Here is a 25,433-nt window from a genome sequence, read left to right on the forward strand (position 1 = left end):
AGCTCTATAATACGTAACATTTAGCACTGCGTGGCGATCGAACCAATTTCTTTTTTAAGCTATCCGTAAATGTGGGAAAGGGAAAATATTATTTAAAATAACTAATTTTGTTCTCTCAAAAATATACGGTAATATCGTACGTGAATCATTCTAAATTCAAGTGTATCGCGTTCAGTGTCATAACCTCTAAAATAATTCTGCAAAACGAGATCACAGATCTCTTGCACCTACTGTGCAAGTGCATCTTTAAATTAACCAAATTTGTTACAGAGAAAATAAAATGAAATCCTGCATTGGAGCGAGAAAAATGGTTAATTAGCAGCAAAATATTCTTAATAATTGTTTACATGCAAGTAATAACGTTTTATTTGCGACCGTGCACACAGAGCTGGGAGTAGACGCGAGCAAAAATAGTAAAATTTTATTTTAGACTATGATGCAACAGGGGGCCACACAGAAACAATTTGGTTATCTCTCGTTATCATTCGGGAGAACCGTTTATCGTCGATAATAATTAACTTATTGCTGCGATTACGCAGATTTGCGAGATTGTAAGTATGTCAGTTGATATCGAAACAAGCGAACCGAATAACGAACAAATTACGGAATTTCAAACACGTTACACGTCCGGACATTTATAAATAGGTGGTTTCTTATATACTCTACGTAAAACGTCGGCAACCTAATATCACGTGTCGTAATTATGTATGGTATAAAGTATTAAAAGATTTTATTACCTGGTTGCAATAATAATAACATTATTTTTGCAAAACATGCGTAAGTTACATTGCAGCGTAATGGATGCAGTATATCAAAACACCTTAGTCCGATTACACGAAGAATTGTATCCCAAGTTTTTGTAACCGAACGAACAACAAATAAAATTAGATCGTGCATATCACCTTTACAGAAGGGAATAACATTGTCTCGGAATTTCTGACGAGGAGGCTCTCTATTGAATTCTTTTCTAAGAAAAAATGTGGTACAGCGAAAAAAAATATTATATAGAAAAAAGAAATAATGAATAGAAAAAATAGAAGAAAGAATAGATAGAAAAAATGACAACGAACTGTTTGAGTGAACGGCGCGATGCAGCCGTTAAAGTGAAACTTGTTTCTGAGCTTTCTAAAAAAAAAAAAAAATGAAAAATGCAGGAACGTGGCGAAGCCAATAGATGGAAATGGTTGTTTGTTAAAAACAGTGAAGGAAGGAAAAGCGCGGTCAGAAAATAGAGGGTGGGAGCGTGCCGGCGTGGGTGGCTCCGGGTTAAATAACGGCCGCGGCCGTGAAACGGACTGCGGTATGTTTGGATGTAAAGAGAAGAGTAGTCTTCGGTCGCGAGCGGACGGGACGCGAGCGCGAATGGAGGCGAAAGACCAGAGCAGAGTCGAGACTAGCGTACACACGGTGGACACGCGCACTCCGTTTGATCGAGTCGGCGGAGTCACAGTCACAGTCACGGTCACGCTTCGAGGGTTGAACGAGCGGTCTATATAGAAGAACGCAACGCGGTGGGAGAGCCAGCCGATGCACAGTGTATGTACATCTCGAACGGTGCGACGAAGAGAGAAACAAAAGCTGTGGGGAGCGGGTAGCGGGAAGCGGGTAATGCTCATTGATTCCCCTACCAGAGCCCCCGCGCACCTCGCCTCTCTTTCATCTCCGTGCGGCCCCTCATTATTTCATCTCTGTTCATAATCTATTGTCTCATTCCTCGGGATTCTCGTTAGCCTTCTCCCTCCCTAACAATTTTTCGGACCGTTTGCGATCGCGAGCCGATACGATATCCGCCGAACAGCGCCTCGCACAGCATATATCGATACATATTACGTGCTTAGTCGACTTTGAAACGACGGTGTTTCAAGAACGAATCTTGTGCGCGAGACTTGCGGAAACTCGTTTCTGGTCTCCCAGCGTTTTAGTAGATTCTGTAGAAAGTTTTCGTTAAATCGACTCGACTCGGCTCGGCCAGGCTCGACTCGACTCGACTCGGCAACGCGCAGAGAGCGTTCTCCTTTCTTTTTTATCTGCGCCGGCTGCGGCTCCGTTGTGCCGTGCCGTGTCGTGCCGTGACGCCGAGCTGCCGCCGAGCACGCGCACGCTGCACCACAAAACTGTTCTATCAACCGTGAGAATTGCCGTTTCGAGGACGATCCGACAACCGGTGATGACATACAATGGGAAACGCAAGGGACTGCATCGGCATTTGAGAAACATCGAGAGCGGGGCGTTCCGCTCCGTCTGATCCTGGTTTTTGATACACGTTTTCGATCGACGCATTGTTCCATTGAATCCTCCTCGAACAGCTCGGTTTAACAGAGACCGGAAATGCACTTTCCAATTCGTACTTTAATAGTTAAATCGGAAGCTCGTGAAGCTAAATGGAATATCTTCCCGTCTGATTGTGCGGTAATATGTTCGGCACCGGGTATATATATATTACACGAATCTCATGTTAACAATATCGCTGTCCAAAATAGGAATATATATATTATAGGAGTGTGTATATATTATAGGAATATATATAGGAATATATATTTTTATTTTGGACAGCGATATTGTTAACACGAGATTCGTGTAATTCGTGCGATTGTTACTATTCGTGGTCGTCGAGGGCGAGTTTCTTACGACATTGTTGGTATAGCAAGGCGGCCACGGTGTGGCAGGCGGTGGATATCTGTCGCGCTCAGGCAAGGTAGGAGAATCGAATGCGTTCCGGAGGATGCAGGGGGTGGCGCGAGTCGGCAGAGAGGAACCGGTGAGCCGCGGCTCCGATGGGAACGAGGGAGAGCGACCGAGTAACGACGCAACGGTGGGGCGCGTAGGTTCGAACGAAAGCAGTCCGAGGCGAGAGAAGCACCGGTACAGAACCGAGAGACGGAGCACCACGGGTAGAGAATCGGCGAGCCAGTCGGACGAAGAGAGAGAACGAGCCTAAAGGGAGAAGGGAGGCTGTCGCGCGAGACCCGCGGCGAGAAAGAGAGAGAAAATCCGGTTGCCTGGCGACGAGCCATCTAGTTCGATCCCAGCCAGCAACCGACCAGCCACCCTCTGGTCGCAGGAGCAACGAGAAACCCAACTACCTCGGCTTCCTTTCTTCGTCGTTCTCAAGGAACCTGGACAAAACCATCATCGCGGACCCTGCCATTTCCTCGTCGCCACCGTGTTCCCAACTTCTTCCAAGCTTTCCTCCGGACCGATCCCCGTTCATTTTCATCTCGGATCAGAGAGATAGGCAGCCTCCTCCTCCTCGTCTCGACGAAATCGTACCTTTTCGATATTATAGATTGCAGCTAGTTGGCGAATAAGTGCGAGTTTCAAGGCCGAGAACGGTCGGTGTCGAGTGCGTTGTGCGCGCCGTTGTGTTGTGCCGAACCGTGTCGCGTCGTGCAAACTGTACATACTTACTACCTGCCTGTTGGAGATCCGTTGGACACGAATTGCTTTCGACGTGGAGCACAGCATATAAGGTTTTTCCGTCGAGGATGAGCGTGAACGACCGGCTTTAGATTCGTCTGAAAAGACGAAAAAAAGAAGGAGGGCAAGGGAGAGCTGGAGAGACCGATCGGGGGGGGAAAAAAAATAAAAGGCCAAGTGGTGTGTGTCGTGGCCTGCTTGCCGTGCCGTGCCGTGCCGTGCTGTGCGTTGTGCCGTGCTGTGTGTTCTCTGCTGTGTCGTACAGCAAAGCTGAAGGGTGTAACGCGTAGCGTGTAACGGTCACACATGTGTAAAGAAAAGCAGAGAGGGGCGGACGGTTACCCACAAAATGACGAGAACGGAGGTGAAAGAAAACCGATAATCGAATAGGGGGAGACACGGCGACAACAACGCCGCGGATAACGACTATGAGATGATCCAATCTTCGCGATTCCCGATACGTTGCTACGGCGGGCCGAGTATTCGGTGTCCTCTGATGGTGAACCATCGACAAAGAACCACCGGATACAACACCCTCTGAACGAATTGTCACGCAACGAGAGGCACGTCAGATCGAAATCGAGACCGACATCCTTCCGCTTCAACGATTCAAATCGATGACGATCGTGTCTCTCTGCGGGGACCGATCGATTTTTCTTACCAGTTGAAAGGAATCATCAGGCCCCCTCTGATGCCGCACTTGCGAGGCTATCTCTAGGAAAAGACGGCCGAGAGTTTCGACAAGAAAATCGTAATACACGTCCACGACGTGCTGAAAACTGTATCTCGGTATCTGGTACATGGAGGTGGATCAAGCCGTAGGATCGATATCGAGTTAATCCGTGTGTGCCCTCTAGGGATATTTTCACAAAGAAGAACGCAGAGAGAAGGTGGCCGGGGACCGGCCGGTCGTCGACGAACAACGTCGCCGGTTGTAACGGAATTTCTGTCTTTTTTTCTTTTTCTTTTTTTTTTCTTGCACATTGATTCATCGTTATTCCATTTCGTTGCCGAATCGTGACCCACGCCTAACTCGGCAACATGTTCCAGTGCATTATACAACAGAGAAACGGATGGATTCATCCTTATAATCCTGACACAAAGGACGTCTTTCCAGGTACGCTTCGGACGGCCTTCTTGCTTTTTCTTTTTTTTTTGTGTTTGCATTCGATTTTATCGCGCTAAATGTCTAATTACAATTAAAATCGGAGGATCGAGATAAAAAAACGCAGCGTGGAAGTGGAAAGCCGTAGCAAAGCTGCTGTAAATATGAATTTGTTTATCGTTTAGCTGATAGTTGCACGAGTTCTTTTCACTGGTCTACCGGTTCATTTCCTCGCGCGTTTCTTGGTTCACCGGATCATTGTCTTCGTTTCCATCGTACATATACAGACATATGGTCATCCTTTTCTCGTTCACTCCCGTCGTACCTTTCCGTTTCGGGTTTTAACATGCACCGTGTGTCTTTCGAACACCTCAAAATATCATTAGGAACGGCTGTTGTTCTGAATCTTTGAGGGACAACAAGAAACAACTGATTATTATTCTGTACGGCGTAATTTCATTAAATAGACAGGAACAGAGAGAAAAAAAAGATCATCTTTACGTTGCATGATTGATCGTAACTTATCCGAGCTTTTCGAGGACGTCCGAGTAATTGTAGAACAGTTCTTTTCGCTTTCGTAAGCTCTAACGATTCATCGAAATAGAATTTCGGATCGTATGTCTGTTCAACGAACCAATATGTTCTCGTTACCATATGGCGTACCGGCAGTGAAGCACAGTTTCCGGTCGCAAAGACCCTCGGTATCGCGTGGACTATACATCGGAAAATCAGAAGGTCTTTTTTGAATGGCTTCGACGACGTCCTGCAACGCTTTAGCCTGTTTCGGGATGAATCGTTAAAAGATTTCGAACTCGAATCAATGTCTTTGCTGGTTCAAAGCCCTAGGTATTTCGGTAACCCAGGTTAAGCGAATGCCACGGTGTCATCGAAAACACAACGCGGTTACGATAGTGAAATATACGGCTAATCGGCAATTTTGGTCTCGTGAGAGAGCATTGCGCTGCTATTTGACTTCGCATTACACCGTAGTTTCTGGTTAACTCACAGGCGACCTCAACACAATTACAGGCCGTCGGTCTGCACCAGAATTGAGATAACGAAACGCAAACGGAGCCAACGTCGCAATAACTATTTGACGCTTCCCTTCGAATCATACAGGAAGGAAGTGGATAGGGAAACGTTGTGTTGCATACCAATTTCCATAGAAATCACGCGATCCCAAATTTACTTTGTCGTATCGTGAGACCCATTTTCGTTTCGTTTTTTTCTCAAATGCAATAACGCAACCTGTACCAACGTATTATGTGCATATATCTTGTTAGTTCTGTCCAACGTTTTTCTGTTTGGCACCAATCTCTGCAAAGTGCAACAATATGTTCATTATATTATAAAATTAGATTATTATAAAGATCGATTGATACTTTACGAACACCGCGTACACATGTGATACATACAAATGTAGATACGGTAAGAAAGCCGTAGGGTGCTATACGGAAGAGGTTTCGAGTGCCGTATGTCAAGAGTTCTAGGAAGGGTCTGCACTGATTCGCTGGAGACCCTTAAGTTCGAATTCGGTAACTCTCATCTGGTAGAAGCGCAGAAGTTCGGATACTTAACCTAAATTTGCTAATTGAGACACTACATGCAAAGCACGACATTTTAGTGGCGATAATCATCTGTCAGCAACTTAATTCCAATATAAATGTTGCTTACCTGTTTTCTCCTTCTTAAGCAAATTGTCATATTCGTTGAAGTGAAAATTGATCGCTCAGAGGATCGATTAATTATTATTTTTCACGATAGTTTCAACGTTCAAATGAAGTATCAGAAGTTCTAATACTTAACCTAAATTTGCTAATTGAGACACTACATGCAAAGGACGACATTTTAGTGGCGATAATCATCTGTCAGCAACTTAATTCCAATATAAATGTTGCTTACCTGTTTTCTCCTACTTAAGCAAATTGTCATATTCGTTGAAGTGAAAATTGATCGCTTAGAGGATCGATTAATTATTATTTTTGACGACAGTTTCAACGTTCAAAAATAACCTCCAAACACGTTGAAACCTGTTGTGCTACGTACGTTACGAAGAGTCTATTTCACAGATTACTACATCGTGTAACGAATGACAGAATTATTCGTACATTGGTCAGTAAAAACAAGCAGCGTTCGCAGCGTTTCGGTAAAACATCGAGTATTCGTAGAAATCGGACGTTAACCTCGTTTTGTTTGGTTAATCTCGTTGCAGGTTCTGCCGCGTTCCTGGCGTCGATAAGAAAGGGTGGCTAATTGGTTAGATCGCGTTTGCGTCGGTAATTAGGAAACCGGCAAATCGGCAGGATGACTTATCCCGAAAATTGCCGTGTTCTCTCGGGGTCTCGTTGCGGCAGCGTTGCTGCTCGGCGGATTTCACGTAGCCGAGAGGAGAGCTACTGCACGGTGATTCGCTCGCGTCGAACGCACACGAGCGCAAGGTTAAGACGGATGCGTGAACGTGCACGGGGAGACACACGTATCGCGTATCCGCGGCAATATAGCCAGTAGGCGTAGAGAGGAAGGCGCGTGCGTGCAGGCCTTGCTGGCAATTGTAGTTAATTTAACAAGAGTCGAAGCAACGAGTGGCTGTCGTTGCTGGTCAGTTCGCGCGGCCGAGTCCTTCTCGACTGGTGGTCGCGACCGATCCATGAGAATTCTCTCGCGGTCGTCGAAACCGCGCGGCATCGCGTCGATCAACCGACCGCCGTGATTTCCCGTCGAGACACCCGCGACGCCTCTAGTTTCGTACGACCAGGACAAACAAAATATTCCTTTTCCAGACCTCTCACAGTTCTCTCTTCTCGCGGCTCGTTCAAGCTCTGGTGCAGCGACCAAGTCGTTTCTAATCCGTTCCCGGTCATTTCGCAACGGACCGCGACCTCGACCGACTCGAAACAAGTCGACGCCAGCTGTCGGCGCGGAACGATCTCTCGATTCCTCGTTCCGATCCGTTCGTTTCGCAGTTCTCGTTTCCGAGCTTGTTCTCCAATTCGCTCGTTGAAGTCTGCGAATCGCGGACGAGCAACACGGAGGCGTAACATTGATAAATTTATTCAAATATTATTTGCCGAATCCCGACAACGATCTTTCTGATCGTAGATCGTTTTTTCTCGGAGATCGTTTAGGAAACCGTTCTTCGCGTGAAGTCGATAAAGTAGAAAACGCCAATCGAGGGAATTTAGATGCTTCAAAGTTGCAATTAATACCGATAACCGCCACGGAGCGCCCCCTTTCCCCTTGTTCTCGTTGCGTAGGACTGCCGTATAATAATTGGTACTAGCCGATCAGTAAGGTAGCCGCATTTCGAGGTGTAAGACGCGTTCGGAAGAGATTCGTGTTCGAACGAGAGAAAGGACGTTTCTCGTTGCCTCGTCGTCTCGCGGCGACCTACGGATATCGAACTCGCGTTCCTCTCTCTCCTGAGAACCATTGGTGCTCCTGCGTGCCGACATCGTCTCGTCCATCCTATCGTTCGTTACTTACGAGATTTTACCATCGAACGTGACAATAGAAAGGCTGTAAGGCGCGTGTCGATTATCGGAGTGTCTCTCCGTTATTCCGTGCGCGATTCAGTGCGCGTGTTATATGCCTGCAATGTTTTCACGAGCGACGTCGGTTTGTTCGAAACAATCGGACGAAAGTTTGTGTCATTCGTTCGGCCGACGGGAACTCCGCGAAGCAAGTGGTTTTGCGGTATAACGCCAATGCTGGGAGAAACCTGTCCGGAATTGGTGTTTGGTAAATACAGTGTCAGGCACAAGAGTTACGGAATGTGGATCGCTTGGCTCGATCGAATTATATATACATAATTATAATAATATGTATATAATTATAATAATATACCTATAATTATAATAATATGTATATAATTATATATACATAATCGTTGGACTGGTCGTTGAAAATCCGAGGTCGATAGGAATCGAATACGCGAACAAAGAACGTCAGATTATATTATGTGTACACCTGACGTTTGTTTATTTCGCGATTATTCTGTTATAATAATCTACGAGACTTACGAGATTTACGTATAGATCTACGGTGAAGCGTTGCGAGTTTTTTTTCTTTCCGACTGATAATCGGAAAACGGTGAAACGCGTTTAGTTGGAAAATTTAACCGGCCATCGATGAAATCCTGTTTCCAGAGTAACGCTGAACCCGTTGCGTTGGTAGAGGATACAGGTGGAACAGTTTACAACAGCGGCGACGTTACGTTGGTCGGCAGCTCGCCACGACAGTAGTGTAAACAGAACCGCGTTCCGTTTATTTTACCGTAGTAATCGCTGTCTAAGCGCTTTCTACACGGTTGCAATCGACGTTTTTCTTCCGTTTAAATACGCGATAATGCTTTATCAGGTTGTTCGGCGTCGTGAGCCTGCTCGACTCGTAGCGTGTCAATGTTTTTTTTTTCTTTTTTTTTTTTTTTTATTTATTTCTCGTGCGTCTTCCACGAGTGTCCAGTTTCTCGCAGTTTGCACATTCGTCGCGCCCGATGCCGTTTCTACCGCTACGATGACCTCGTATTTTGCTGAAAAATGTTACGTTGTCAAGCACCGGTCGTTTCTTCTTTTAAAGACACCCATAGAAACCGACACGCGTCTCGTCGCTCGAAGGGAGCAACGAGATATTGTAAAAGATACTGTTTACTTCGTTTCACCGCGAGAAAGGAATCGCGGCAGTTTCGTAAGACCGGCCCCGGGAACCGAGACTCGTGTCAGAGAGAAGTCACGCGTGCGTGACGCCGGTTGTCAAAGCGTTGAGCGGGGTCGAACCGAAACACCGTGGACAAAAGTACGTCTCAATTTAAGGGCAATTGTGCCTAACAGTCCACCGTTCCCGATCGACCGTGGGCGTTCGCTTCGTTGCCGAACGAACGCCACGCATGCACTAACGAACCGACGAACGAACAAACCCACGGACAAACTGTTTTATTCTATCTTGTGCCGTTAAACGCGGCGCAGCTTCCCTTTCTGATACTCGTTTGTTCTACGTCAAGGGTGTCGAACTCAAAAGCTAACTTGGGCCAAATAAACAATGCTTAACTTTAGGTGGGCCGCAAAAAAAAATCAATCATAGAAATAATAAATATATATATAAAAATAAATAAATATATAATAAAAATAAATCATAGAAACGAATATTTTTATTTTGACTAGTACATTGTAATAAACATATATAAAGTTAAATTATTGTTTACGTCCCGATACTTGACATCTCTTCTCTGATACTATCTTTCCTACTTCGGGAGAAATTTTATTGGCCGAGGCTATTTCTATTTTATTTTTACTTTGCGTCGGATATATTGACTGGGCCGCAAAAATGTTCATCTCGGGCCGCGAGTTTGACACCCCTGCTCTACGTGGTTGATACGTTCGCTAGTAGATCGACAAACATGAAATCGTTAGGTTCGAACCTAAAGCTCATACTATCGAACCGATACAAGTTTTCCAGAGTTTGAATCGTTGAGTTTACATCTGGCAAAACATACAGGCTGTCCCAAAAATGTCTTGCAATCCGAAAGTGGCGGGTTCCTCGGGTCATTCGAAGCAACTTTTTCCTTTACAATAAGAATCGAGTACGGCTGACGCGAGGCGGCCCAGCCAACCAGCGCACGAAGCCCGGTTCCGATTATTGGCACGGTCGCCTCGCGCCAGCCGAGCTCGCCTCTCATTGGTCACTGTTTTTCGTTGATAACTCGTTAACGGTACCTCGGAGAGAATTTTTGTTAAGGAAGAAGTTGCTTCAAATGATTCGAGGAACCCGCTATTTACGGATTGCGAGACATTTTTGGGACACCCTATACAACATTGTAGGCGTTTGCCTGGTGCAGTCTCCGAGCGGCCACAAGCTATCCACGCACAGGATATGACGTAATTTGACTTTACTTCAAACATTCTCGTACAATGTAAATATTTTAAACGCAATCTACAATCTGACGGTAGCTTACTTTTAGGGATTCGAAAGATCGCGGCTAAATTATTAATGTCGACTAAATCGACTAAATTATTAACCGGAAAGTTCTGTCCGTTTTTGAATTGAAATGTAACATAATTTTCATACATTTAATAATATTTATTGTAGAATGTACTTTCCATCGTTACTTATGACTTTTTGCCAGCGTGATGGCAACTTGTAAATGACATTTTTAAAAAATGATTTATTTTTAGAGGCGAGGAACTCGACTAGTGCTTGGTCGACATCAGCTTCGGTTTTGAATTTTTTTTCCTGTAAAAAGTTTTGCAAAGACAGAAACAAGTGATAATCGGAGGGTGCTAGGTCTGGGGAGTATGGTGGATGCGACAAAATTTCCCAGCCTAGCTCTGCGATTTTCTGACGAGTCGCCGAAGCAGCATGTGGTCTGGCATTATCATCGGTAGCCATGTTTTCACGATCTCGCTTAATAATGACATGAGACATCTTTGTTTCAGTTTATTTAGGAGAGTACATGTGTGTAAATGCAACGATAAAGAGAGATAGTCATACATGTCTCAAATCAACATGTGCATACGGATTGAAACTTGAAGTGACACTATTGGACAGAACTTTCCGGTAGACCTAATACATACAAACATCGAGCGAACAATTTTCAAATTTATCGAACCAACTATACAAGACGAGCAGAAGAGTACAAGTGTAATGTACACGTTTTTTAAGTGACTCAAATTCTTCGATTAGTGCCCGGTTTCATGAACATCTTACGCCATAAAATCGTGTCAATTTCGTTATCGCGATTTTATATAGAATTTACTAAATACAAAAGCGATTTATTTCTTTGAAATAGAAACGAAAAGCTAGCCCTTTGTTGGCGATATTTGACCGGTAGAATAAACATACGTAAAGAATTCAATTCTCTGCAATATCGATGCTAGAGTCAAGAAATATATAAAAGTAATTTATTTTATAAAAAAGAATAAAATAAAATATTTGCTAGAATGAATAACCGAATGAACAATCGAATAACCCAAAAGTTAGTTTAGAAATGCAATTTCTCTTCACACCGATGAATATTTTAGTTATTTCGGGATAACAAGAACTGGTTCGTATTTTTCGAAAAATTGCTTCCGAAATATTTTCTCTACCATCTGTTTCAGTTTATTTAGGAGAGTACATGTGTGTAAATGCAATGATAAAGAGAGATAGTCATACATGTCTCAAATCAACATGTGCATATGGATTGAAACTTAAAGAGTGACACTATCGGACAGAACTTTCCGGTACACCTAATATATTAATGCACGCGACTATATTTATTTTTCGGTTAAACGTCTCGAAAATTCCAGAGAGAAGGGGGAAAAAGATCGCGTCGATTTATTTTGTTTGATTCGTGAACTGTTAATCGTCGAAGCGTCGGTACACGTGTGACTGCGGTTTCCCGTGAGAAATCCCGGGGCGACACGTGTACACACGTCGTTGACAGTGACTGCGTTAGCGGAGCGGAAACCGTACAGGGTGTCCGACGTAACTGGGACGGGCTGCATCTTCGAAACAATTCGAGACGAAACGAATATTAACGAGGCGCAATCACGCGGAGAACTCGCCCGGGCACTGTACGTTCACGCCTATACTTTCGGTCTTGTTCTTCTAGGCTTACCGGAGCTTTTGCGGAGCAGTTTAGCAAATGACATCGCGTTAGCGAACAATAACGATCGTGTTACGATGACTAAGGCTAAACCGGGAAACGCGTCCAGTAAATTCCACCGGTCCGATGTCAACGCTTTTTTGTTCCAGAAATTGTCGGGTATCGTTAGCACGTAATCTCGTTGAACAGGTTAACATACAACGCATACCACTGTGTGACTACAGCTTTAGATACTGTTTCGCGAGTAATTTTCCAAGCTTGAACGTTGTTCCTATTTTATTGCGTTCCGACGGCGACGAACGCAAAACTGCAGGCACGATACGCGCGATAAACCGAGAAGTTTGACAAAGTCGCGCGAAAGAAACTTTCGTTCGCGGCACGAGGCCGAAACAAGATTCCAGCCGGAACGACGAAATTTCCGTTTGATTTCCGTTTCTATAACGAGCCCGGATTTAATCGGAACGCGTTCTGCGTGTCGGTGGCGTGCATAACATGTAGGTACTTTGCGATCGTTTGGCCATTGGACTCTCCTCCGTGGCATAAATGGCCTATTAAGCCGGTACTCGAAGGCAATTTAAAAATAATTCTCTGCATAGCCAACGCGCTGTGAAAACTGTGTCCGTTGCTCTTTGAAAACTTTACGCAACAACGTGCATCGTTATCTGAAGCCGATCCGAGCCGATAATCGCGGAGCGTATGCTCGCGATACGCCAACTTACCGTTCCAGGGAGAAAGAGAGAGAGAGAGAGAGAGAAAGAGAGAAAGAGAGTTACATTCTATTAACAGAATCCTCTCTCGGGCTATAATAGGCGCAGCAGCTTCGAGGAGCTGTTGCTGCACTTTTTATGTCACCGAGCATTCAGTTTTCTCTCGTAACAATTCAATCGTTCGATCGACCTTTACACACGCGTCGCTACTCGACGGCTATGTCCTAGAAATCGAATTTTAATACTGTTCAAAAGTCACCGGTCGCTATTGTCGGCCGAGAGAACACCTACTTAGAACAGCGAGTCCGTTTCATCGAGCAACCTTGATCGCCAACGGACATTGATAGCCGTTAAAGCGTTCCGTTAAGCTACCTATGCGCATTAGGCTAGAACACGTAAGGCTGCTTCAGCCGGTTTGCGCCGATTGCGGATTTGCTTACCGTAGCACGAGAAAGATCAAACGGTAGGGAACGATGCACAACATCGTTCCCCTCTTTCCAAATTGTCCATTTTTATGGGCAATCTGAGCGTCAATTAGAGAGACATTACTGTATAGAAATGTCTCCCCTACTGACGCTCAGATTGTTCACTAAAATGGATATTTTGGGAAAAGGAAATACTACTGTTCGAGTATTGCGGCTCGTTTTTATAATTGTGGACAATTTATAACCATAAAAATAAACCGCAAGGCTTCGAATAATCGTATCTCCTCTTCCCAAATTGTCCATTTTTGTGATCAATCTGGGCGTTAATTAGAGAGACATTACTGTATAGAAATATCTCCCTTACTGACGCCCAGATTCTCCACTAAAATGGATATTTTGGGAAAAGGAAATACTATTGTTCGAGTATTGCGGCTTGTTTTTATAATTGTGGACAATTTATAACTATAAAAATAAACCGCAAGGCTTCGAATAATCGTATCTCCTCTTCCCAAATTGTCCTTTTTTGTGATCAATCTGAGCGTCAATTAGAGAGACATTACTGTATAGAAATGTCTCCCTTACTGACGCCCAGATTCTCCACTAAAATGGATATTTTGGGAAAAGGAAATACTTATTGTTCGAGTATTGCGGCTCGTTTTTATAATTGTGGACAATTTATAACCATAAAAATAAACCGCAAGGCTTCGAATAATCGTATCTCCTCTTCCGAAATTGTCCATTTTTGTGATCAATCTGGGCGTTAATTAGAGAGACATTACTGTATAGAAATGTCTCCCTTACTGACGCCCAGATTCTCCATTAAAATGGATATTTTGGGAAAAGGAAATACTATTGTTCGAGTATTGCGGCTCGTTTTTATAATTGTGGACAATTTATAACTATAACTCTAAAAATAAACCGCAAGGCTCGAATAATCTCCTCTTCCCAAATTATCCATTTTTGTGCGCAATCTGGGCGTCAATTAGAGAGACATTACTGTATAGAAATGTCTCCCTTACTGACGCTCAGATCGTCCACTAAAATAGATAATTTAGGAAGAGGAGTTACGATTGTTCAAGCCTTGCGGCTCGTGTTTATAATTGTAGTCAATTTATAACTATGAAAATAAACCGCAAGGCTCTAATAATCGTATCTCCTCTTCAACAAATTATCCATTTTTGTGATCAATCTGGGCGTCAATCAGAGAGACATCACTGTATAGAAATTTCCGAAGTGTAAACGTTCGCTGCTGCACGATAGATCGTTCGTACAATCTTTTCTTGTTCTTCCTCGAAGTATTCCACACGAAATCACGCTCGGTATTTTCATCGGTCAGTAACCATCGCATCACGTTACCATCATTTTCCAGGCAACGAATCGGCATTGTAACGCGTACTCGTATAATCGGGTCGCGTCTAGTCACAGTCACGCCGAGCAAAGCAGCGCGATCTAATCGCGTTGGTCCACATCTCTCGCCCCGCGAGCTCCTCCCGATTAGATTACTTTCTTCTGTCATTTTTCATCGAGCTCGTTCGACGTCATCGTTCACCGTCATTGTGCCGCATGTGCATCGAGCACGAGGCGACGAATTGCACTTTGCCCCGGAGAGCTTTCCGGATCGCCCCCGGGGGCGCACGACAACGGAGAAAGAGGAGACACCGTCGATGATGACGCTCTCGATCTCGAACGGTGCCCGGGGCAATTGATAGCGCCCATGCCCGATGCACGTCGTTGTTGTGTCGCAATCCCACCCCCACTCACCCCACCCCACGCCCCCCATCACCCTACTAAAGCAATTTGAAATTTTCACGACGACGACGACGATGATGATGATGATGATGATGATGATGATGATGATGATGTGTGCCATGAAATTTAGATGCGAATCGCCTGAAGTGATCGAGCCACACGGGGAACACACGTAATCTAATCCGCCCCACGCAGTGAAAACCCAACGGAATTTCGTAAAATGGGAATTGCGCGAGGCTGTCGATAATACGCGGCCGGATACGTGAAACGATTACCACACGAAATTGCGGCTCGCGAAAAAAAAAAAACAAAAAAAAAACTTGTGTGTTACGGTCGGAACCGAAGACACCCGTCTCCGACGAAACAGACGAAACGGAAAAGTGAGGGAGGGAGAAAAGGGGACGAGAAAAAAAGTGAGAGAGGGAGAGTGAGAGAGAAAGAGAGAGATACCAGCGAACTTGACGGATTACGCAGAAAAAATGTTCAAGCTCGCCGGACGCCAAGAATGGGAAGCTTTGACGAAAGGTAAATGGCGGCGCGGCCATGCCCGTCCGTTCATTCGACCACCCATCGATCTTTTCATGGGAATCGTTCCCCCGATTCCTAGAATCTCGGAGCCCCTCGCGTCGCAGCCCCGTCGAATATTCTACGATTTCATTGAGCGCGGGTCAGCGAATTCGAATGGTAAAATACGGAAAAAACAGAAGCTGTTTCGGGAGTTACGCGTCGAATTTTTCTTCTCTTTTCAGTTCGCTCGTTCCTTGCGTTTTTTTGCCACGAATCTACGAACTTGAATCGATACAGTAGTTCCGCGCGGTTTACGCCTGGCATCGATGATGACATTGTCACCGTCGACGATCGAAAATATTGCTAGAATATCGCTGGAATATTTGACACACGCACGCGCGTTTTCAAGTATAAAAGATCGTCCGCGAATTTAACCGGAAGATTAAATAATAATCGCTAATATAGCCGATACAAATTGGCTGTCTCGATTCAAATGGAAAAAAAGAAAGTCTCGCGTGTTCCGGGCTCTAACAGCGTATATACGCGTAGTGTGTTTACGCGTGCGTGGCATGAACTCGTGCGTGCGTCGTTTCACCCCCGCAAGAAGTCGAAAATCTCTCCTCTTTTGCTAGAGGGATGAATCATGCTACGAAGGTATGAAGAATCGATACGCGGTGCTGCGATGAATACCGGTCGGCAACCGAGTTTCGCTCGAAGAATTTGATCGAAATCCATCGTTGTTGGGAGAACGATGGGGGGGGGGGATTCGAAACTTCCATTTTCGTATTAATCAATTCAGCTATCGATTAACCAAAAAGAGGACGGGGTAAAGCCGATCGTTATCGGATCGCGGCCGATCGTGTTTCCGGCAATGGGATAGAGACGTTTCGAGAGGGAGAGAGAGAGACGCGCGGAACAACGGATCATCGACCGAATCATCCGAAACGATTCCGGACTGTAGAAATAATCTCGTTCTAATCTCGCGATCGTTTTCCTTTCCTCTTGCAGACATACGGCTACAGCTGAACGAACAGCTGAGATGTCTCGACGTCCGGATGGAGGCGCAAGTCGCCCTCGTCGCGGAGCTTCAGGATTTTTTTCGAAAGAGAGCAGAGCTGGAGCTCGATTACAGCAAGTCGCTCGACAAGATGGCGAGAAGTATACAGCTCAGGCACAAGGAGCAAAAGCAAAAGTACATATATATACCTATATACATACCATATATCCTGCTTTCGCGCACGGACCGATCGCGAAACCGTCGGAAGACGCGGGATGCGAGCCGGTATAGATCGCTGTGGAGCTTGGTTCGTTCTTGTACAATGCGGTAAATTATAATGCGATCCGTTCGACTCGACCGATTCTTGCAATCGCAGCGAGTCCCCGTCGGTCTGTTAACCTTTTAGGTACGGCTGAATTTTGCGCGAGGCTATTTCTCTGGACGGCAGAGTCTGATACTGTTTTTTCTGTCTGTATATACAGGGTACCCCAAAAATGTCTCGCAATCCGAAAGTTCGGGTTCTCAGCAGGTTCCTCAGGCCATTCGAAGCAACTTTTTCCTTTACAAAAATGTTCTCCGAGGCACCGTTAACGAGTTATCAACGAAAAACAGTGACCAATGCGAGGCGAGCGCAGCTGGCGCGAGGCGACCGAGCCAATGAGCGGAACTGGGCTTCGCGCGCTGGTTGGCTGGGCCGCCTCGCGTCGGCCGTACTCGATTCTTATTGGTCACTGTTTTTCGTTGATAACTCGTTAACGGTGCCTCGGAGAACATTTTTGTAAACGAAGAAGTTGCTTCAAATGATCCGAGGAACCCGCCATTTCCGGATTGCGAGACATTTTTCGGACACCCTGTAGACTGTTGTAAATCGATGCGAAGACAAAAGAAGTGCGAAACAATGCATATGAAGACGATTATTTGGTTCAAACGATGAGCGAGTGAGCTACTGGAGCAAGCCACTATAGTGGTGCGTCGTCCAGAGAGATGACATCCGCGAAATAGTGGCGTGTCATTCTAAAAGATGATATCCGCGGAAGCCGCTATAGTGGCGCGTCGTGCCTAAAAGGTTAAGAACGGTGCGCAACGATTTCGAAGCCTCGATACATCGTATACCGTTGCAGCTGTCCGGGCCGCATGTCTTTTTTCTTGTTCTTTTTTTTTATTTCCCATTGATTTCGAGCGGCACATTCGATTCGAATTTTAAACACATGTTCAGACCCGACCGGTAAACTGAAACGATTTTTAGACGAGAACAGTGGCCACTGTTCTCCAGCTACGCTTGCTGGCAACAACTCATCAAGGAGACCAAGTCCTTGAGCAGAGACCATGCGGCGCTTTCGGAAGTATATAGCACGCACCTCGTGGGTCGTCTAAACCAGGTGATGGAAGACGTCCAGCGGATATACAAGCGTGTGAGTAGATACTATTATTCTTGTTCTATTGCTTGCTCGCGAGAGCCGGTAAGCGCGTGTGTGTGGTGGTGGTCGCAACACGTTCTCGACGTCTTTGGAGATGCGTAACTTCCCTCGATACTTATTGACATTGTAGACGGGCCAGCCGAGGATATTATTGGATCAATGGGAAATAAATAGCCGTTTGTGAAGCCGTGTTAAGGGGCAACCAATTGTCCTTGTTACGCGAGCACGAATTCGTTTTCGCCCGGCCGTAGGCTCGAATTCGTGTTCTCCGAAGAAGCGGGTTCGAAAGAAAGTGGCCGATCTTTCATTGTTACACTTTCGGAGTCGTCGTCGCGTATATCTTTGTTTGTACGGTTATTCGATACCGGTTGCAGGCTCGGTATGCAGCAGCATACCACCGAAAGGTATCCGTATCCCTGAATTTAGTAACAGTAACACCAGCGTACCGTCGTGTACCGTACACATGTACCGGTATCGTACAGGTTACAGAACATTCGCTTTATTTGTAATTCCCCTCTGGATCGGTAAGTTTGCGCCGTGAGAGACAGCAGCGTTGTTCCGTTAGTTTCCGACGTCTGCGTTGGCTATCATCTTAATCGGGAGCAACGTTATCTTCTCGCATCGATTGCCGGATTGTCCGGGAAAATGTTTCGCCGGCGAAGCGCAGCGCGCAATGGAGCGAACGAACTTTTATCGCTGGACTAATGAACCTATAATACGTATTATAATACGTAATAATAGTATAATAGTATATAGAGTATATAAAAGTATAGAGTATATAGAGAATATATAGAATATATAGAATAGTATATATAATATATATAATATATATAGAGTATATAGAGAATATATAGAATATATAGAATAGTATATATAATATATATAATATATATAGAATATATAGAATATATAGAATATATAGAGTATATATAGATATATATAGAATATATAGAATAGTATAATAGTATAATACGTGTGCCCCGTTGCTTGTATTTACGCTTTGCCGACCCTGGTTTGCGACGGCATCCCGCCGTATCTCCGCCATATTTTCCCCGTGTCGCCGGGCTTCGGTTATGTCATTTTATCATCTGATTTTCATCTGAAAATCCGCGCGGCGTGTACAGCGAAAACGATTAAGGACAGCGCGTCGTCTCTCGATTATTTTCCAGTGCCGTGAGATAGGCTACGAGACACACGAGGAGATCCTGCGGGTGCTGCACGAGCTCCATACGACGATGAAGACGTACCAGGCTTACCAAGCGGAGTCGAGGCAAGCGGAAACGAAACTTCGTGTCGCGGAGCAGCAACGCAGCAAGCTGGAGGTTGCGAACGCTCCTCCGGAGAAGCTCGCGCGCAGCAAAAAATACAAGCTCATCGAAAAGGAAGTGAACAAGGTAGACTAACGAGGGGACGGACTCAAGGCCAGGTGCTGGGGGTTCGGATTATTCGACTGTCGGCGTTGCCGTCGACGTCGACGTCGGCGCCTGACCCTGCCTCTGCCTTCGCAACCCACGAATTCCAGACCAAACTCCGGGGGCTGCACTCAACACGCCCGCGCTCTCTCCATCCCGCCCCGCGTTCTATCGATTTTCCTCGCGTAGTTCCCTCGTTGAGCGCTCGTTACTCGCGTCCTTGTCTCTATCCACGTTTCCTCCCCTCTTCCTTTTCCTTGTCCTTCTTCCTCTTCCTCTTTCGCCGGCTTTCCTCCGCCCCCCACCCTCCCACCCCCCATCCCCCCCTCCGTTCTCGACTCCAACGTTCGTTCCACCCCTCGTGTTCCTTCCCCGGTCTCCGCGCCCCGTTCATCCCCCGTTTCTGCATCGAATACACCCCACGATTTCATTCATATACGACTTCGAAAGATCCCGCCGGTCGCGTTAATTTTAGAACCTCCCTAAATCCACGGCACACACTATACGTTTCCGGTCCAAATTGAAATCTCTCGCATCAAAGGTCGTATTCCGCGTCGCTCACAAAAATAGAACTTTCGAAGCGCACTCGTTCCTCCTCGTTTACCGAAGCCGCTCCCGCGATACAGGCGATTCGACCTTTCGATGCCTGGTGACCGACGTTCAAACGTCGTGAACGGCGTCCGTCGAGTTTCGAAAACCGTGTTCTGTCGTTCAGACGTACACTCCGCCTTCTGTTTCCTTCTGGAGACACCGTGTTCGCAGCTGAACGGAGTATCTGTTGGGTTGGGGAATATAAGTTGGTAGCGTTTTTATCGAGCAATTCGAAGGCGATCTTTCTTCGTTGTTTTCGTTAAGCTCGCGAGACACCCAGGCTCCCGATTTTTCGGAAAATTCCATTGAATGAAGACGATCGAGAATCGTTTTATGATCGTAGTTCATTTTTTCGACCAATTCACGACTTGTTCGGTGACCGTCCTCCTTCGACAGTGCTTCGAGGCGCTCTTCGTCGAATTCAGAAGGTCTTCCGCTCTGCGGGCCGTGTCGTCGACGTCGAAATCGCCGTTTTTGAACTTCGCGAACCATTTCCGTGCTGTAGACTCGCCTACGACACCTTCTCCGTGTACGTTGCAAATGTCCCGGGCTGCTTCGGCAGCTTTTTGGCCTCGATGAAGAGCGAAGAAGAGAAGGTGTCGAAAATGTTGCTTTTTTACCTCCTGGATATTCCATTTCTAAGCCTCGAAAGTAATAAAAAGATTAAATTACTCAGAAAGACGATTAGCACAGTTTTGTAGAGCAGAAAGAGCTCTATCGAATGAATATTATACACTTTGTTGTGAAATATATATATTTATATAATATATATAAATATATAGATATCTATATAATATATATTTAAATATAAATTAAATATAATTATTTATATTAAATTAATATAATTTAATATAATATAATTCATATTATAATATATATATATATATATAATATATAATATAATAATATAATATAATATATATATTTAAATATAAATATATATATATATAAAAACGCTACGAACTTATTCCCCAACCTAATACATTTATATTACATTTGCTAGTTCAGCCAGCCGGCTAAAATAGTTCGCTCGGGATTCGATGAAGCGACGGGTGAAAATGCGTTCCCATAACGCGGCAAGATTTTGATGGCAGATCGAGGATCGCGTTTGCGTTAAAACGGACTCCCAACGAGTTATACGATCCCACGGACAGGAGAGTTTGGTTCCCGCGCGCGGCGTCCGCAGCTGCGGCGACACGAACCCGGGTTCCCATCGTGGGACACGAATAGCGGGCGTCCTTAGGACGGGCGAGAGACGCGCCGTGGTGCCGATTAGAATTGATCGGACTGACCTGTATTCCCCTTTGATTCGTTTCAGAGGAAGAACAAGTACCAAGAGGCGAAGCTGAAAGCGTTGAAAGCGAGAAACGATTACATTCTTTGCCTGGAGGCCTCGAACACGACGATACACAAGTACTTCGTGGACGATCTGTCGGATCTCATCGACGTGAGTTGCTACAACGACGTTGTGCCCTTCGTGGAAGAGATATAGCGTGGCCGTAGAATCGATCGACAGCTGAAGTACTCGTGTTTCGGCCACCGGGACGACACAAGTGACGGAAGCACGGGCGTGGAAAGTCTTGAGCTTCGCTCAAGGTCGTAGGAACTAGCGAAATCTCTTTCGGTTCGACGTCTTTTCTTTACCGCGCGTTTATCCATCAGCAAAAAGTCAGGTGAACGACGACGATACGATGGCGAACGACGGAAGTAGAGAAAAGGTTATTCGAACGGATCAAGTTGGTAATATGAGCCGTTTATTTTGGAAGTGGCATAAGTCACTTTTTCAAGAAAAAATCGAGTTAATGGTAACACTAATTACAATTGAACGGTATCTTTTCATTTTTAAAAAATTTGCAATCAATAAGTTGAGAACTATTGAAATTTGTTCGAGAGAAGTTTTGCTAATTAACGGTATAACAAACATGTTTATTTTGAAAGTGGCGTAAGTCGCTGTACTCAGGAAATTAATTGCGGGAAATTCATTACTTTACCGTAATGAAAAGTGGATTTTTTAATATTTTTCTCTCAAATTATTTCTACTGAGAGAAATATCAGTATCCTGAGATAACAAATACAAGTAAATCTTCTCGAAAGTTAGCATCCATATTTTTAAATGTGTTAAAACGCAAACCCTTAAATATATCGACTTAAAAACAAAGTGATTTATGCCACTTTCAAAATAAACGACTCATATATTCGTAAGTTTCTCGCATACTTTCCGTATCCTTGAAACGACTACGTTATCTACAGGGCGTCCCGAAATTGTCTCGCAATCCGGAAATGGGAGGTTCCTGAGTTCATTCGAAGCAACTTTTTCCTTTGCGAAAATTTTCTCCGAGGCTTCGTTTACGAATTATCAACGAAAAACACTGACCAATGAGAGACGAGCTCGGTTGGCGCGCTGCGGACAAGCCAACGAGTGCACGGAGCCCAGTTCCGCTCATTGGCTCGACCGTCTCGCGCCGCCAAATGATCTCGCCTCTGATTGGTCACTGTTTTTCGTTAATAACTCGTAAACGAAGCCGCGGATTGCATTTTCGCTGAGGAAAAAGTTGCTTCAAATGACCTCAGGAATCCCCTACTTTTGGATAGCGAGACATTTTTGGGACACACCCTGTATATAGCTTTTTGATCTGTGGTGTCTGTAAGATTCAGTAAAGTCAAGTTTACGACCACGCTATAACGTTTCCTACCGGGAAGAAATTCTGGCTAGCGTAGTTCGTTCGGTTTCCCCTTATCGGTGAAATTGTGCGCGAACTGTACCAGTTTCGACGAGCCTTAAAAGAGCACTGAACTGGCTTCTCGATGGCGTGCAGCTGACCTACTACCTGCTTAACGACCAGTTACCGGCTATTGGCTACCAGTAATCGTGCAGCTCGATCGGCAACAGGTAGACTGAGCGTACGAATGTTTCAGTGCATGGATTTTGGCTTCCATAATTGCATCGCTCGCGCGTTGCTGATGCACTGCAGCGCGGAGGAGGGCAGACAACGTTCATTGCAGTCGGGCGCCGAGCAGCTGGCCGCCTGCGTCGGTGCTCTAGACTCCAGAGCGGACAAGCAGCGATTTCTGGAGTCTCATCATTCCGCGTTCATGATCCCGAAGAAGTTCGAGTTTCAAGGCCAGCGAGGAGACGAAGTAAACTTTCCCGAACCAACAGATAACTTGTTGATATACTCTTTTTAACGTCCGCGATGTTAACAAGGCTCGACGTTTTGCAGGCGCCCGAACCCGAATTGCAAAAGTTGTTGCACGCCGAGATGGAGCAACGTTTGACGCAACTGCAGCAGAGGGTCACGTCCTTGAGAACCGAGTCCGAGGAAGTATGGAAAACGTTGGAGACGGCGGAAGCCAGCCTCTTGGAGATGCTGACAGCGAAGGACTACGACTGCTCGAGGTATTTCGGAGAGAACGCCGTGCCTACGTCGAGGCCTCCGGAGACCTTGCAAATCAAGCTCAGGGCCGACAGGCAAGAAACCGAAGAATTCTACCTCACGGTGAGTTAAAATTAGACCGCGCGGTAAACAAACGGGAAAGGAGAAAGCGGTTAACGTGCCCACGGTGATCGTGTTTGTGCTTGCGGGACATTGCAGAAATTCAGGGAGTATCTGCTTGGCACCTCCAGAATAGCTAGACTAGATGCGAAGCAGGAATACATCAGGCAGAGCTTGCTGGACGGCTCGACCGCGAGCCCGAACCCGTCGCTGTCGACGACCAAACAGAAACAGGCCCGGCGGAAACGTATCGGCCGGCTGCAGATGAACGGCCAGCCGAAGCTGTTCGGCGGCTCGTTAGAAGAATATTTGGAGAGCACGAATCAGGAGATACCGTTGATCATGAAGAGCTGCATCAGAGTGATCAATCTCTACGGCCTCCATCACCAAGGGATTTTTCGGGTCTCGGGGTCTCAGGTGGAGATCAACAATTTCCGCGAATGGTTCGAAAGAGGAGAGGACCCGTTGGCCGACGTGACCGACGCGTCGGACATCAACAGCGTGGCCGGCGTGTTGAAGCTCTATTTGAGAGAGCTAAGGGAGCCTCTGTTTCCTATCATTTACTTCGAGCACCTTATGGAATTGGCGCAGCTGGAGTCGAAGCAGGAGTTCGTCAACAAGATGAAGGAATTGATTTCGAGTCTTCCAAGACCGGTTGTTATTGTAATGCGATATCTTTTCGCATTTTTAAATCAGTAAGTACGCCACGTGCCTCGTGTGCCCGTTTCTTTTTCTTCACGAGCGAAACCAAAACGAACAAACCTCCTTCCCGCAGCCTTTCAGAATTCTCGGACGAGAACATGATGGATCCTTACAACCTTGCGATTTGCTTCGGTCCGACGTTGGTACCCGTGCCGGAGGACAAGGATCAGGTGCAGTACCAGAATCAAGTGAACGAGCTGATCAAGAACATTATCACGTTCTGCGAGGAGATATTCCCCGAGGACATTGGAGGTACTCAGTACGAAAAGTACATCAGTAGGGAACCGGACGACGCGTAAGTGTACCCGCTCGAAATTCGATGCACCGGCGAACCGTTTCTGAAATTCTGTCTCCTTTCTTGGCAGCGACGTGGGCGACTCGCCGACCGACCAGGTCCAAGAGGACATGGACTCGGAGGTGTACCCGTCCGAGGATGGTGAGTGCGAGATCGATCATCAATGCCGTACCTTCGGAATCCAACAGTGCGCGATCTACGTTCCTTTTATGTATTCCCAGAATCGGAAAACCTTGAAGCCACAGCGCAATTCGATTTCAATGCAAGGTCCGAAAGAGAGTTAAGCTTCAAAAAGGGGGATACCTTGACTCTGTACACGCAAGTCAGTAATGACTGGTGGCGAGGTGCCTTGGCTGGTAGAGAGGGGCTTATTCCCGATAAATATATTATGATCAAGATAAAGTAAGTGCGACTCAATCACACGCAACGGCCAATTATATTCACCGAAAATGCTTTTTAGTGTTAGCGCATTCGTCTCTTAGCGGTGTCGCGTCACGTTTCTTGGCCTGCGGTGCCGAGAAATTCGAGCGAAAGCAACAAAGGAGCCGTGTAGCATATTCTCGATCTCGTCGGGATTTAGCTGTTCGTTGCGATCGATCGAATCTGTCTCATTAAAACGTTGAATGCCATGGGGGTCACCGGTGACCGGCACTTAACTTAGCGGTGACGCCATGGGGGCCACCGGTGACCGGCACGCCCAAATTGATAGAAATATATATAATTTCAATATCTAAAATCAATAACAAATGTCAATATCTAAAATTTTGTATTATTACCATCGTCAATACAAATAGTGACCCCTGTAGCAATTAACATGTCAAACATGGTTATACACTGTAACTTATCTATAGCAGATAATATTTCAACATTATATGTATCACATAAAAGAAAATTCATCGTGGAGCCGGGGTCAATTTCTGTAAAACCGGCGTGGCATTCAACGTGTTAACCTTGTATACGTAGCATGGATCTCTGGGTCCTACGTTGCCATTGGTCCATGCTTTCAAGACAATCTCGTGTACACAAGGTCGAGAT

At 45.6% G+C, this 25,433-nt stretch overlaps 1 protein-coding gene across 11 annotated transcripts in view; it reads left to right on the top strand.

Annotated features, from left to right (window-relative positions):
* The window catches only part of LOC117228143 (SLIT-ROBO Rho GTPase-activating protein 1), a 33,556-nt gene that overhangs the window by 2,546 nt on the left and 5,577 nt on the right, over positions 1-25,433 (top strand). For 2 of the 11 annotated variants that reach the window (XM_033483857.2, XM_033483847.2), the window contains exons 2-11: positions 16,498-16,681; positions 17,733-17,898; positions 19,074-19,298; positions 21,226-21,354; positions 22,824-23,045; positions 23,129-23,404; positions 23,501-24,096; positions 24,177-24,398; positions 24,469-24,539; positions 24,620-24,800. In XM_033483857.2, coding sequence (XP_033339748.2) covers positions 16,498-16,681; positions 17,733-17,898; positions 19,074-19,298; positions 21,226-21,354; positions 22,824-23,045; positions 23,129-23,404; positions 23,501-24,096; positions 24,177-24,398; positions 24,469-24,539; positions 24,620-24,800 — 2,272 coding nt within the window. The other 9 variants (XM_033483853.2, XM_033483851.2, XM_033483848.2 and 6 more) reach the window with 9 other exon arrangements.

Source organism: Megalopta genalis, chromosome 6, assembly GCF_051020955.1.
Source record: "Megalopta genalis isolate 19385.01 chromosome 6, iyMegGena1_principal, whole genome shotgun sequence".
NCBI lineage: Eukaryota > Metazoa > Arthropoda > Insecta > Hymenoptera > Halictidae > Megalopta > Megalopta genalis.